At 37.9% G+C, this 14,785-nt stretch overlaps 1 protein-coding gene across 2 annotated transcripts in view; it reads left to right on the top strand.

Moving 5' to 3' along the window:
- The first annotated feature begins 3,587 nt into the window (after positions 1-3,587).
- BCAS1 (brain enriched myelin associated protein 1) overlaps positions 3,588-14,785 on the top strand; it is a 52,575-nt gene continuing 41,377 nt past the window's right edge. For both annotated transcript variants that reach the window (XM_085314086.1, XM_085314085.1), the window contains exons 1-3: positions 3,588-3,668; positions 3,781-3,859; positions 14,084-14,667. In XM_085314086.1, the coding sequence (XP_085170212.1) occupies positions 3,600-3,668; positions 3,781-3,859; positions 14,084-14,667 (732 nt within the window). In that variant the 5' untranslated portion in view covers positions 3,588-3,599. The remainder of the gene's footprint in view (positions 3,669-3,780; positions 3,860-14,083; positions 14,668-14,785) is intronic.

Here is a 14,785-nt window from a genome sequence, read left to right as displayed (position 1 = left end):
AGTTCTCACACAAGTCGTGACAAACTGAGTCCTCAGCAGCTTTTGAAAATTCAGTTGTTCATGTAAAGTTTTTAGCAAAATGCCAAAAAGGGAGTTGGTGCTTAGATTTTTGCAGCCCTGAGTAAAAAATGGTGGTCTTTGTAAACGCGCTAGTGAAGAAAGATGCCAAAGGAGAGGCTTGTGGGGACTTTATAGTGTAAGACAAGTTTCAGGGACTGCTTTATCACCTATCAGCTCCTTTTCCATRCTGCATCTTATCAAGTGACCATGCCCACGGCCTTCAAAACTTCTTTTAAGAAGGAAGTCCAAATTGCAAGTCTCTGGTATGTGGTAATCCTGGAAGGTTTTAGAAAACACACTGAAGCAATAGGCCTGGCTGGTAGAGGTTGGAGCCCCACAGAAGGAGGAAGGGATCCATAGCACTGTACAGGTAACTTGAACTAGCACTGGGAGACTGTCTTATTTTTCCTAAAACTTTCTTGGCTCCACATTTAATAAAGCACATTGCCTTAGATTGAAACTAAGCATCTTCAGATCTGAAAAAGCGTCCTAAAAGAGAGAAGAATGGATTCATTCCTATGAACTAGAGGCCTGACCACTTTGGGAAAAATTTAACTGTTTCATTTAATGACAGCTTGAGCAGAGCTCTTTAGGCAAATCTAGATCCACATGAATCAGATACAACAGTCTCTGCAGCAATAATTTCTAAAAGCAATGGCAGAAATGATTGTCTGCGACAATGTTCACTTGGCAACCTGAAATTCTGCCAGTCTAATTCCATTTTGTATGTTACCACTTCTGCTGATACTCAGTTTTGTCTATAGGTGGCAGTGACCTTTCATTTTTTTTCTTTAAAATCAGGCAGAAGCATACATGCATAAATATCTTCCTTATTTTATTAGAGAGTCTGGGTCATTACTATTAAGCTGTGCCATTGACTGGAGTTCTTTATCCCAGTAACAGCAACAGACTTGTTCCYTTTCTTCTGTAGCCACTTTTCCCTAAGCATGTTAAATGGGCAGCTGTAAAATTACTGTTACAAAAAGGAAAACTATCTGAAGAGACTTTGCATATGAGCATGATGGAATACTGTGCCTCATGCTCTGGGCATGTAGTCTAAGATAGTTATGTAACAACTTAATTGCAGTCTTTTTTTCAAAAATGGCCTTTAAATCCACTTTACCTCTTCCAGCTTTCTGTGAGAATTATAAACCTGACTGTGGAAATGGCTAATATCTCCTTCAATAAAATATGCCACAGATCAGCAGTTAAAGGTAACTTACTTGACATCAGTAGAGTTACATCACCAGGAAACTGGAGTAATTGAGAATCAGGCTACAAATCATTGCAGAAATAAAAAAAAATAGGAACTCTGCCTCTCTCATTCCCCTCTAATATGTACTGCTTTTACAGCATATGAGAAAAAGGAAGCACATCACTTGCAAATATTCCATCCCCTGCCTAAGTTGTCTCCTGGCATAAACCAGGAGGTCCTGTGAATGGAAAATGAAAATAAATCCTCCATATTCAACTAGATACTAAAATTACCATCAAGACTAAGCAGTAGGATTTGAATCTTTTTTTTTTTTTTCTTTTCCAATAGGATAATACTTAATGTTGCTAAGTAACAGAATTACATAGCAAGGACAAGAGGCCATTGTACATCCATGGGGAAACGCTGGCTGTTTTCCATAATAAATCAAAAGTTCTAATTTATAGTGGAAATATCAGCTGAGAAGATAAAATCGCCATAGAACAGCTCTGCATTCTGAAATCAGGGCTCTGTCCTGCAGCCACTATTTATGTAGCAGCTCTCAGCAGCACATGATTACAGTTCGTGTTTCAGTATCTGTGGGGGCCATTCAGTGTCCAGCTCAGCATTAGCAAAGAACAATAACCAAGTCTGGAAGAGAGGCCCAGCTTGAATTTCACTTCAGCTGGGATGCAGCAGAAAACAGAAACCAGATTTGAACTATTGCTGTAAAGCACAGGTTTATAGATTGGTGTTAGAAAAAAAAACCACAACCAGCTTGAGCGCTGTAAACAACAACTAGAACCAGATACTCGGAGATGTATGCTGAAACAAGACCTTCCCCTCACTTCTCAGATTCAATTTCTAATGAACACAGTTTAGCAAAACTACTTTTTTCCTTCTTTTCTCCAATAGTCAATGACTGTCTAATTAAAACATTCAGAAAGAAGCTGGTCTCTTCTGTACCTCTGCTGGTTCTCCAATTCATGTAGACATAAACCTGAGCAATCATAAACTGAACAGCACTTGGTACCCACAGTACCTGCAAAGGAGATCTCACAGTATGAGTGCTAAGCCTGGAGCTGGCTGCAGCCCTCCATCTTCCTCCCTTTGGAGAGCTTTCTCTTTCAAGGTGTGGCTCAGAATAATCTCTCCTTAGTGTTTGTTTTGCTTTAACAGTACACACAGATCCTGAGCTAAAGCCAATAGGAACCTTCCTCTTGGCTTCAGTCTGGTTTGCCCTTCAACCATGTTGCTAAATTGAGAGTACATTGGCCCAAAGAATTTACTGTCCAGTAAATTCACTCAGCATAGTGAGTTCAGACAATTCATAAATGTAGTTTAAATTATGAATAGAAACAGTTTTATGTGTACTTTATATAGGATAGAGCCTAAAATTGAATCAAACATATTGATCCTGAAACAAAGTTTAAGAAATCAGTGCTCTTTTCATTAGTTTCAATAAGTATTGCATTAGACCCTCTAACAAATTACTAGTAATTAATTAATTAAGATTATGCTGAATTGTAGTCAGAGCTGTGACTCCAGTGGGTGCAATCATAAGAGAGAGAATCATAAGCTAACTAGTTTAGGTAGCAGCAGTGTTGTAATTGCAGCAATACAAGATGCAACGTGCTCTAGAACCACGGTCAGGACCATAGATGAATCCTGAGGTGGTTGGTGCATGTTGTCTCTGACTTGCTGCAATTACAAGTGCTTAAAATAGACAAAAAAATCTAGCTTGGCTATGCATCTGAGCTATGGTCGACCAGTGAAGTTGTCCAAAGCAGGCCAAGTATTTCTAAGCCACAGGCTAGGAGAGAATTTCCCCCAGAGAATTTGTTAAACATAGTTGCCTGACATATAGGGACTAATTTGCAGAATTTAGGTGTATAATTTCTTTACATGTTGTCTCTTTTCTCTCTTATTTTTGTTTATCGGAAAACAAAAAAAAAATGTAAAATCCCACAAAACTTGTAATTCACTCATTTATTTTGGTCTTTTTCACTTTATTCCGTATGGTACTTGTGGCTGCTAACTCTATGTTCCTTTACTATCTACTGAGTTCTAACTAATGATGCAGGTGTGACTGCATCCAGTTTTCCTCAATAACCAAAAAGAGTTTGTTAATCTGTGCCATTTTTAGTGTGTAGCTGTATGCCCTTGTGAGTAATCGAGTGTATGTTTGTCTTAGGCTGCTGACCAGGGCAGAGTGCTCTGGGGAAAGCAGGTGGGGCTTATTAGAAATTTAAACAGCCTGTCACTATTTGCTACCTCCTGATTTGAATTAGGCAGGAAGTTCAAATAATGAGAAAGAAGTGTTGTGATTCTTTTTCCTGCAGGCAGTATGGGGAATACACTGAGTGTCCCAGAGGAAGCTGAAGAAGACAATACCTGCACAATAAAGAGCTACCAGGTAACTGAGAACTGCCTGCTCTTATTTTTCCTGACCATTGTATAATACTGCTAATGGTTTTCACACCCCTTAATACACCCATTGCTAAGCACCATATTGTTTGATATTTCAGGCTATTTCTGAACCTCCTGCCAATATTAAAAATGGATCTGTTGCTGTTGTTCAGGCTACTTCTACAATGAACGGTGATGGTATGTACTAGGAAGTGTCATGTTCACAATTCTTTTGTCTTGCCACCAGACAGGCAAGAAAAGGTTTATACTGAATCAACAATAAATGCTGACACATAGTATCACGTTAGAAGATTAGTTTATGTTTTAGCTCTTCCCTGTGAGTCAACAGATGTGGTTTTCAGAAGCTCAACAGCTTAAAGAAGAGAAGATAACAAACAGCAAAATAGGAAATGAATTCCAAAGTCCTCTGGAAGCTATTTGTTTATTTGTTGTAGGAATATGGCTCTGCATCTGGTCTAAAAAAGTGATTCATAGACTGAATATTTTGGTTAGTGTGAATGCTATAGGCCAGGTGTAGTTTGGCATTGGTCCCTTTCAGACCTGCAGAAGCCTTGGGGTGTTCTGTATAAAGTACTACTGCTTGGGCAGTGGTGGAATTAGTGTTCCTAAAAAGCCTCAGAAAATTATTTGCTGCAAAGCGCACAAGTTAGGGTTGCTCAAAGGAGTACAGGGAGGCAATGGCAGCAACACAAGGATGATCAGGCCTCTGCTTGTGGGGGACATAACAGAAAACTGTTTTGCAGAATGCAATAAAAGAGAGCAGTTTGTATTTTGTGGGGGAGCCCAAGATGCCTTTGACATTATTGATGTTAACTGGGAGTTACCAAGTGATGTCATTGTGCTTGAATGCCAGACTAAAATATCCACTGGTGTGGAAACTGATAGTCTGGAGGGGATGCAGCAGACGATCAAAAAAAGAATGGGGACTCAATGGATTAAGGAATGTGAGTTTATGTGGACTAGAAACTAAATTAGTTAAGCTTTAAAATATTCCCCAACTGCTGTGGAGGAATCAGACTTTCARGAGGCAAATATTTGCTCTGTTGATCAGACTGCTTTGCCTTGTCAAACCCATTCTTGGGTCACAGCTGGCACAAGGCAGGGCCTACGCAGAAACTGGGCTGTTATACAGGCAGCCACTATAGTTCTTTTTGTGAAAAGGTTATTAATGTACTCCAGACTTAAAATTTTACTCTGGAATTGCCTAATGAATTGTAATGATGTGTAAGGTAGGCAGTGTAGAACAGGACAGAGCTTTGCAAGAAAGGAGTTATTTTGTGATGGACAGAAATGCCAGTAATGGGCTTGTGGAATGACCACTGCTTTCCTGCAGGTAACACTGAGCTGATTCCTAATGAGCTCAACTTGTCTTGCTTGATGATTTAAAATCTGTAAGCAGCCTGAGGAAAGTGGTTCAAGGGATATTTGCAGCTGAAATAGCAGGAGTTTACTCCACTAATCTGGCCCTTCAGGCACATGATAATGTGATGTGTGTTTAGCAAGAGTCACAGATTGTTACAGTATCTGGTGTAGGAAAGGGTAATGGAAGTATGCAGGCTCAAAGTAAGTGAAGCTACAAGTATAAMTCATTTAAATACACAAATAATATTGTATTAAGGGAGTAGCGTAGAACTTGCTTTTTTTGATCGCAATAAGACGTTGTTTGAAATTTTCTGTATGTGCTCAAGCTTCTGGTATTTTTGAGCAGTTTAACATTATTTAAATTATCTTATTTAACAAGAAAGTGGACATTGCAAGCTGCTTACAAAAATGAAATGAAATTAAAAGAAAAATCTAAGCCTTAGCTCAGTGTTCCCACCCACTGGATTGTAAAGTCTGAGAAATAACTTCTGCTTTTCTATTAAACAATATGTGTGGCCATTTCAGTAGCAATTTCAACAAATTATACAGTAGAATTGTGAATGCACTTGCATTCCTTTAAGCATTTCCATCTTGTCTTCTGATTCCTGACTAGGTGTATTGTTTTGACTTCAAAGATACAAAAGAAGTTATTTATTAGCAATGAAATATGTATAGGAACTTTTTTTTTCTGTCCTATTTGTCATTTAGAAAAAGTGATTGGCTGGGAGAATTACAGTAATGAGGCAGCCAGTTCACCTGTACTTATGCTATTATAATACAATGCTCCTGGAGCTGTGTAAGTGGTTTTGCAGTGAAATACCACTTCTGATCCTGAGCTGGGCCAAAACAATCTTTGATATGCAAAATCTATCTTATGCTCATATTTTAGAGGCTCCTCCAAGAGAGCAGACTCTGTTTCATATGCAGTGAGATCTTTGTAAATGAAATCTAACTCAATGTCAGCTGCTTGTGTTTGAATTCTTGAGAATTTAAGGTATGGCACAACAATTTATAGAGTAGATACGTGACTGCCAGGAATGTGGCAAGGCTGATTTAATATTAACAACTAAGATTTAGTGTTATTTACCAAAAAGTAATGAATGACTAATGTTATAACCCAGACCACCTCTCTCCTATTACTGTTACAGGATGTATTAGATGTTATTTTACTGTTGCATTAGATACTATTAACTGTTGCTTCCTTAACTAGAGCATGAGGGTGGAGGTGTCTTCTCTGTACATTAACAAACTCAACTGGTTATACATTTATTATGTATAAATTGTGGGTGTTAGCCTGGAAGCTGTACCTGGTGTCTGACATAGCTTGGCTCTCAAAATGCTATTCTATACAATACAAGGGTCAAAAAGAGAGACAGGTATGAGGTGCTTCTGTAGGGTATGGATGAAGGAACACTCATTAAGTGCATCCCATTTCAAACCTATTTGGATGGTGTTAATAGCAAAACAGTAACCAGATTTAAGAGATCACACTGATGTCCTAGGATCCCCTAGCTAGTGCAAGCTATATGGCCTAAAAATTTGGCTCCTAGCTGTTTTGAATAGTTATCTCCGCATATTTATGGGCAATTGCTTTTGGCCACAGGTGTGTCTCCTAGCTTTTCAGCATCTCATTGATTTCTCTTACCACCTATTGTTGGTTTTGCAGCCTTACTGAGCACTGAACTGTGTGCACAGGCAGCTTTCACGTGTAGCGGTGTTGCTTCAGATCACATCTCTGCAGATCCAGCCAAGTTAATTTTATCAGTGTTTTCCTTGTATTGGATTTCTTTCTGCTTTCAGAATACAATAAAAGCCAACAATTTTCTCCAATCTCTGTAGGAAAAGAAAATATTATTCTATTATTCATTATTAAGAGAAACCTCAGTCTGTTATATACAGCTGAAAAATGTAAGCTTAGAGGGGGGAAAAAAAAAATCAAAGTCTAGTACGGAAATATGCAGATGGTACAGACTGCAGTTCAGAATTGCCATTCCATGGCTAACTTTCTAATGCAATCTAGATATAATAAGTCAATGTTTGCCTATTAGAAAAATAAAAACATCTAACATTTTTTTTGCTCATGTAAAGCAGCACAGCTTGGTGAAGTAAATAAAAGCTGGATGATTTACATGATCYGAAGACCTAGAGGATAAATGTACATCTTATATGTTGCATTTTTATATATTAAAGATGGCATTGTTTTATTTAAAGGGATTACCTAATCAATGTAATTACTAAATCAGTTTAAATAGCAAGCTGAAATAGTTAACTGTCCTGTGTTGGTATTACACATATTTAAGTTTTATTGTTATTTAAAAAGCAGCTAAAGTTAAGATACCCCTGTAATCTCACTGGTTTCTAATTTAGTTCATATTTTTTTGATAGAGAAGTGCAACTGCTATTTAGAGATGGTTATTCCTACAGGAAGTGTAGTTGATAATATTTCTAGAAAGCAATAATGCATGAAATAATATTGTGACATATTTTATGGTTGTAAAGTGAGAATTTTTGGAGAAAGCAATAATGCTCTTCACTACAGAAGATGCAAGTGAAGCAGGAGGATTTTATTAATAACGTTAGATGCATATTTGCAGTCTTTGTCTTGTTAGTTTGAGTTTCTCTGATTCGCAGTGACCTGCCCATGTGCTGCACATTAAACAGTATGATTGATGAATGAGTCTGTGAAATCTGTATCTGCTAACATAATGAAAAAAAGGAATTCAGAGTTAACTTAATATGACCAGAGGAAGTAATGTTATTTGGAAGAGTCCCATCACCATCTGCTTCACATCTGGGTGAGCAGATTGGTAACTGGTTCCCTACATTTGCTGCTTATGCTCAAACAGGCTGACAGATGTGTGGACTTAGAGATTCTTTCTATTACTTGTCTTTCCTGCTCCTATTGATTATCAGAGCTGCAGACATTGTACAGAGTAGTAGCATCCATCTTTTCCTCCTCTAAAATCACTTAAATAGTAGTAGTATCCTACTGCTGTTTCTTGACATTTTCTTGCTTTGCAAGAAAAAGGATGGCAAATTTGATCATGACTTCTCCTAATGCTTTGAGCTGATGACCTCTTCTGAACTTCAAGTAATAAAGTACTTGAATAGGAGATGAGAAGGTCAGAACTAACAGCAGCATAACTCTGGGACTTAGATTATCAGAGAACAGAGATGTATTAGCAGGACAATATGGGAAGAATTTTATTCGTGTTTGGATGGTCATTATATGCAGATGCTTAAAACAGTGACTTAATATTTCTGTTCACAAATATTGCACAGGAAGAAAAGTTCAATTAAGATGCAATTCCTTTGATGTTCCCAAAAATAAATCTGATCTTGTGAATTCTGCTACAAGCCAGTATCTGAAAGAAACATGTATTGCAATAATACTGTTGTGCATGTTATGCGTGAAATGCAATGGATTTTTTTAAGAACAGGTATTGCTATCCTTACTGTTCCTTTCTCCTTCCCAATCTCAGTTATTTTCAGTAAGTGTGTTAAGTAAATATCAGTGCTAATTAACTTAATGAAACAAAACTATTCTTAGAGCATGAATGCACCTTCAACACTATTTGTATAAAATTCTGCCAAGCAAGATTGTAAAAGAATATTAGTTTTTTTTTTCCTTTGTTAAGAAAGGGGGAAAATGGAATGTTGTAATGATTCTGAAAACGCAGTCATTCAGTCTTGTCACAACAGCTTTCTGAAGCATTTTGGCATATCTCCCACACAAATACTATATGTAGTTAGAGATTGGAATTTTATGTCTGCCTTAGTGTTACGACACAACTCAATTCAAAGTATTGGAAGGAAAAACCTACACAATAAGTATGTATAAAAACAGATCAGAAATGTTAAGTAGAAAAACTCACTTCTGTGTAACTAGGTATTCATTTTTTTTCTTTAAGTGGGGTATTCACTGCAGTAACTCACTCAGGGCTATTATAGGTCCATCATGCTAGTCTACACTGATGGAGGTTTTATGGTGCCAAATGCTGCCCATAGCCCTTAATGGCTCCTTCATGGCCATTAAAGTCTATTGTCTCTGTAATTATCAGTGAACTGCCAGGAATAAGACATTGCTGCAGTGCTATAGTYACTGCTAAACAAAATACCTGATTGTAATTGGCTTGTATTCAGAATATCCAGAGATGCTAACCATATTTTTTTTTTTAGCTAATAGCCTGCTCAATTCAGTTTCTAAAAGTATGAATTTTGTTCATCAAAAGCAACAGTATCAGAAAATGTTTTCTCCTAGTATTTGTTGTATAGTATGTCCATCACATGCTAGTGGCCTAGAGGAGGAGAGACGTTATGCCAAGGATCTTGCCAGTTCAGGTTGTTCCTAACTGAAAACAAATTGCCCCATAGAAGTCAGTAGGGTAAATGGCAGGAAGAAAGAACTTGTCAACATAAGATGTCACAGGATCAAGCCTTACTTCAGATGTTCCCAATGTCCAAGTATTAGCTATGAGGGTATTCAGAACTCCTGAAGTCAGACTAGCAAGTGAAAGCTAAGGAAAAGGAGCATGTTTTAAGAACACAGGTGAAGGTGGTAACCTGAGAAAGATGGCATCAGAAATAGGTACCTATGTAGCACGCTGCTTAGGCTGCTGCCTGGAAGAGAGCAAACAGCTTCAGATGAAATTGGGTTATAGTGGAAGAGTGAGGGAAAGCAATTTGGAAGTGCTGACCAKAATTGCTCTGGGTCCCTCTCTTGAAGGTGTTTGTCTGTCATCTGTTATGTGTACCTGGCTGGTGTCTGCTGCTATTCCCACTGATTTGCAATAGCAAATCAAGTGACAAAAGATAGGAAAGCCTTTTTGGTCATGTTTGATTGGGCAGCTCTGACCTTCCCTTTTGTCAATGACATCCTCAGCATTCCTTGCATTTGCAGTTTCCTCTGTTGCTGAGCTGTATCATAAGATTGCTTGAAACAAGTCCTAAATGCCTATAGAATAAGTGCCTCACTGCAGGCATCTTACAGCAATGCTTTCTGATCTATATTACCTGCCTATGAGTTTCTGGGTACATCAGGTCCTGTAATAAATAATTCCATGTTTATATGATCAGTTTTGCAATTAATACAGTCAGCCTAAAAATATGCTGGAAGTTTGTCTGTTATAATTGTTCATCTACTAGTTCTATCTATTAAAACCCAGCCTCTTGCTTTTCAAAATCTAGTGATGCTTCTGTAGACTTTGTCCCAGTCCTGGTCAGCAAAAATGGTGGTGGTGGTTGTTCTCACCACTATGAAAGTGCATAATGCAAAAATCAAGTAAACAAAAATGGAGGAGAAAGTTTGTGTAAGCAATTTTTTGATCAGGGAAACAGAATTGGCATAATACTAATCATTACTCTTCTCTRCCTTCTGTTCTTCTACATCATGGAAAAAATTATGGGCCTAATCTAGCAAAGCCCAGAAAAATATTTTTAACTTCATTTTCTTTTTACACAGGAGGGACTTTGTGTGCAGCTGTAGTCTTGCATTTGTTTACATGTCCTGAAGTGAAGGAGAACAAATCTCCTGCATTGTGACTGTCCTGTGTTAAATACTTGATAGGAAAATGTCTGTGCAGCAGTAGAAATTGAAATCTCATGGCAGTGCTGTAAATTGTGCATTGATTTTTAGCTTTGGAGCAGTTAATAATCTCACTCAGAGTGAGCAACTTTCATCTTGCACAACTGGCCTAAGATTTAAGAAGTTTTGCTTCTATTTTTACCTGCCTCTGGATTGCTAAATAATTATACAGGTTCCCTTTAAAAACAAATTTCAATCACTTTCATCGCTCTGATTTATAGCTGTTTCTATATGAATTAATACAACAAATAGTGTGCTTTTATTATCAAGGTTATGACAGAAACAGTGGAATCTGTTTTGGCAGTAAGGTTTAGAGTGCTCTAAAATAAATGGAACTGGAGAAGAGCAAGCAGTTGGGAGTTATTGGGTTTTCTGCCATACATGGGGTTCAAGGGCGAATGAATACACTGAGAGGTGAAATAAGCTTCAATCAACTACCTTGGAGGAGAAATCAGTTGGAAAGACACTTGTGAAGATCCTCTCAAGTCTCATGGACATCTTTGTGCATTTACAAGCAATAGTAGGGACTCTTAATGAAAATGAAACAGACTTTGTGGAAACGAAAAAGGCTGAAATGAAATGTTTTGAGAGGTTGAATGATGTTGTCAAAACTGGAAAATTTTCATCCAAATACTGCAGTCTCCTCTAAATCTGTTTTCTTCAGTTTTCTGTGAATATGGCATGAGTCAAACTCTTCTGTTCAGCCCACCACAATAATGTCTCCTCTCTAGTGGTAGGATCTGCTGTGCCTGGTGTCTCAGCAGACTTTCTCTGAAACAGTTTGAACTGTTTTGACATAAGAGACATGCTGCAGAGCTCCTGCCAGTGATATTTCCCAGGTCGTTCACTCCTTCCATGATAATTAGAGATAAAAGGATTTTAATAGGTTCATGAGCTGCTKCTTGTTTGGTTGGTTTTCTTAATGATGGGCTTATATACCTATTTTCACACTAAATACAGTTTTCCGGTATTTCATCTATGATTTATCTATGATATAAAACAAGTTCCATCTCCTATTACAATTACTTTTCAGTGGATGTTATTTCTATTTTTTCTATCTTGGGGAAGCATTTGCTTTTCCTGGGGTTGTCTTGCATGTCCCCGTTTGCCTTTCCAAGGCTTGTTTCAAGGTTTCCAACTATAAAGTAATTAGTGCTTCAGTGTTTTTTCATACAGTACTCTAGGAGGCTTAGGAACTGATACTTAGTGGCCTTAACTGATAAGGAGTGGCAATCAAAGTTATCTGCATCTCTTCTTTGCATGCCAGTATGTTCAAATAGGTGAATGTTGACTATTACTGACAATGGGAATTGTTGCCAGCGTGAGTCATTTTCTTACATGAATAGCAACAAAGAGCATCCAGGGAAAAAAATTTGCTTATTAGGGTGCACAAAGAAATAAAAATCTATTTACCTGAACAGAACAGGATGTATTCAGGCACTCTGCCCTCTTTGTGCCTGCACATGAACAAAACACAATAAGAAGGCAAATTCCAGAATAAAAATGTTAGAAGCAGAGAAGCTAAAAGAATCAACTCTCCTGGCAGCTGGTAAAATGCTAGCCACAGTTGTGAATCTTGCTGTGACAGTTCACACTTTGTCAGCTGCTGCCTCTTGCTGGCAAGTGTTTTGGTAAATTCAATTGACATTCATGCTGGCATGCCAGTGCACTCTTGCACTTCTCTCTGCTTTATGGAAGTTCCCAGCTCCTGCCAGTCCATATGGATGCTGTGCTGAGAAATGACAGTCCAGCAGGGACTTCCACAGAGTTAACATTGACAAGAATGAGATATGATGTCCAGATGCTGGGACTGTGATTTTGTTCCGTTTTTGTACAGAGACATGACTTTGGTCCCTGAGCACTATTACAACAGAATAATAATAAATGGATAAGAACATGCTGGTCATCACTGTATAGTACATATTGCAGCATTAACAGGCACTATCATGCAAAATCCTTGCGGAAAGCGTTATATAATTTTGCTGCAAAAACTAATGTAGTTTTGAAAACTGATCTAGAAACAGGCATTTGTTTTCTTAAAGGAATTAAAAAAAACCTGAACCTTAAATCTCTATTATGAAAGAGACATTTTAGTCAAATTTTATTGTTATGTAGGGTTTCACTTCTGTTATACAGTGAAGTGTGAAGGGCATAATATTGAYGAAGACAGTTACAATTATCTGAAATAATTTCAGTTTCACACTGAAACTGACAATTTTAAAATTTAATTTAACAAGTCAGTTTGAGACTGACAGTTCTGCACAGTTATAATTAGATCTAAATTCCTGCTTGAAATCTGTAGTGCTGATTGACAATGAAATTGGACATATATTTCAGTCAAAAAGTAAAGAAGAAAAGCTCAAATTGAAGGGAAGCTGTAAGACTTACCTCTCCACAAGATTTCACTTGTTTACTGGGGCTTCAAACCACATAATCTGTCTGTGATTGTCTCCCACATGCAAAATAGATGAGAGATTTTTCTTCTGTCTTTTGTCTTCTGTAAAACACAGCTCTTCTCCTGTCTGCCTATACAGTACCACAGATTTTTCTCATTTGTGATCAAAGTGCCACTGCAATACAAAACATAAAGTATATTTTACATATGAATTTTTTTTCACCTCTAAAGTGTGATGGTTATGTGTACACAATGGAAAATTATTTGTGAGAACGCTGATGGGGAAAAATATTAAGAGTCATATTCCTTGTGGGCAAAAGTCAGAAATACAAGGATAAAAAGCAYGGCTCCGGTTTGACATACAACTGTTCAAATCAGGTTTACACTAATTTATAGACAATAGAAGAAAAGTTCAAGTAGAAATTGTACTATTATAAGGATGCAACAAAGCAAAACGGTGTTGGAAAAAATGCATAAAAAGTTATGACTATACAGCCCTTTGGGGAATTTGGCAAGCCAGGAAGCAAAATCATTCCTCTGTTTTCATTCTCTATTCCCATTTAGCTTTCAGAGGAAAKTGTTACAATAATATACTAACTTTGTCTCAAGTCTCATTAATAATTTTTGCATACTACTCTAATTAAAAGTAAAATATCCTTAAATAAAATTGAACCCCCCAGTACGCTTAATTAAAATGCTGAAGACATCTCAGTTGATTGGCATTTCTTTTAGTGTGCCCATTAGACTAAGCAGTCAAAAACTTTGGCCATTGACTCTGACACTAGGACAGCTGTGCTGGGAGCATAGAACTTGCACTGACTTCAATGAAAAAGAGCAGAGAGGAAAGAAATCAGATGGGCAGGTCCAATAGATGAGCTGCAGCTTGTGTTTTGTACAAGAAAACAACAGGATCTTTAAACAAGTTACACTGTGTGTGGTCTTCCCTGAGGCTCCACATTTCAGAATTAGTTTATTAAAGAGCGAGGTCAGCATGATTAATTGTACAAGTAGTATAAATTTGCTGTGATGGATAATTACTGTTTTATGCTTCTGTTTGYAGTGGATGCAAAGGCAAGTGTTGCACAGGATAATGTGGCTGTTTCTTCCCTGAAGACAATGGAGATAAGCTCTGTTTCTGATGCAGGCGGAAAGAATCCGGGGAACAATGCCAAGAAACCCCTGCCATCTGCTAAATCTCGTTCTGTCTTTGCRTTTTCATGGCCTGTACCAGGGCGTACTGAAGATCAAGCTACAGATTCATCAGTTGGATCAGCTAAACTCGATGTCAGCTCAGAGACGCCTGAAGTGAACAAAGCACTAAGTCAAAGTGTGGAGTCTCCCGCAGCAGCTGCACTGGAGCAATGCTCACATAAAAACCTGACCCAGGCCCCTCCTGCAGCATTGCTTAGTGAAGTCGAACTCACAGCACTGGAGACACCTGAAGGAGAGGATGCAGCTGTTCCAGAGCCAAAACAAGTAACCTTTTTTGACAGAATCTTCAAACTGGAGAAGAAAAAGGAGAGGAGTAAAACACAAATTGATACCCGAGAGGAAAGGCAGGCTTCAGACACTCCTGACGGAAGCATCCCAGCAAAAGAGGCTGTTGGATTACAGAGCACGTCAAGCAGTGTCCCACAGGGGAAGGCAAGTGTTTGAATAGGAATATCCATTTCATGCTTAATGAAGTCTCTTAGGAATATTAAAAGTGCAGGACAACTTCATGTCATGACGGCTGTATGGATGAATCAGTGTTACTCTTAAA

This window comes from Rhea americana, unplaced genomic scaffold (assembly GCF_003343005.1).
Source record: "Rhea americana isolate MKP2758 unplaced genomic scaffold, rheAme1 scaffold_4, whole genome shotgun sequence".
NCBI classification, from domain to species: Eukaryota; Metazoa; Chordata; class Aves; order Rheiformes; family Rheidae; genus Rhea; species Rhea americana.
Note: the sequence above shows the minus strand (reverse complement) of the source record. Positions and strands in the feature narration are given on the sequence as shown.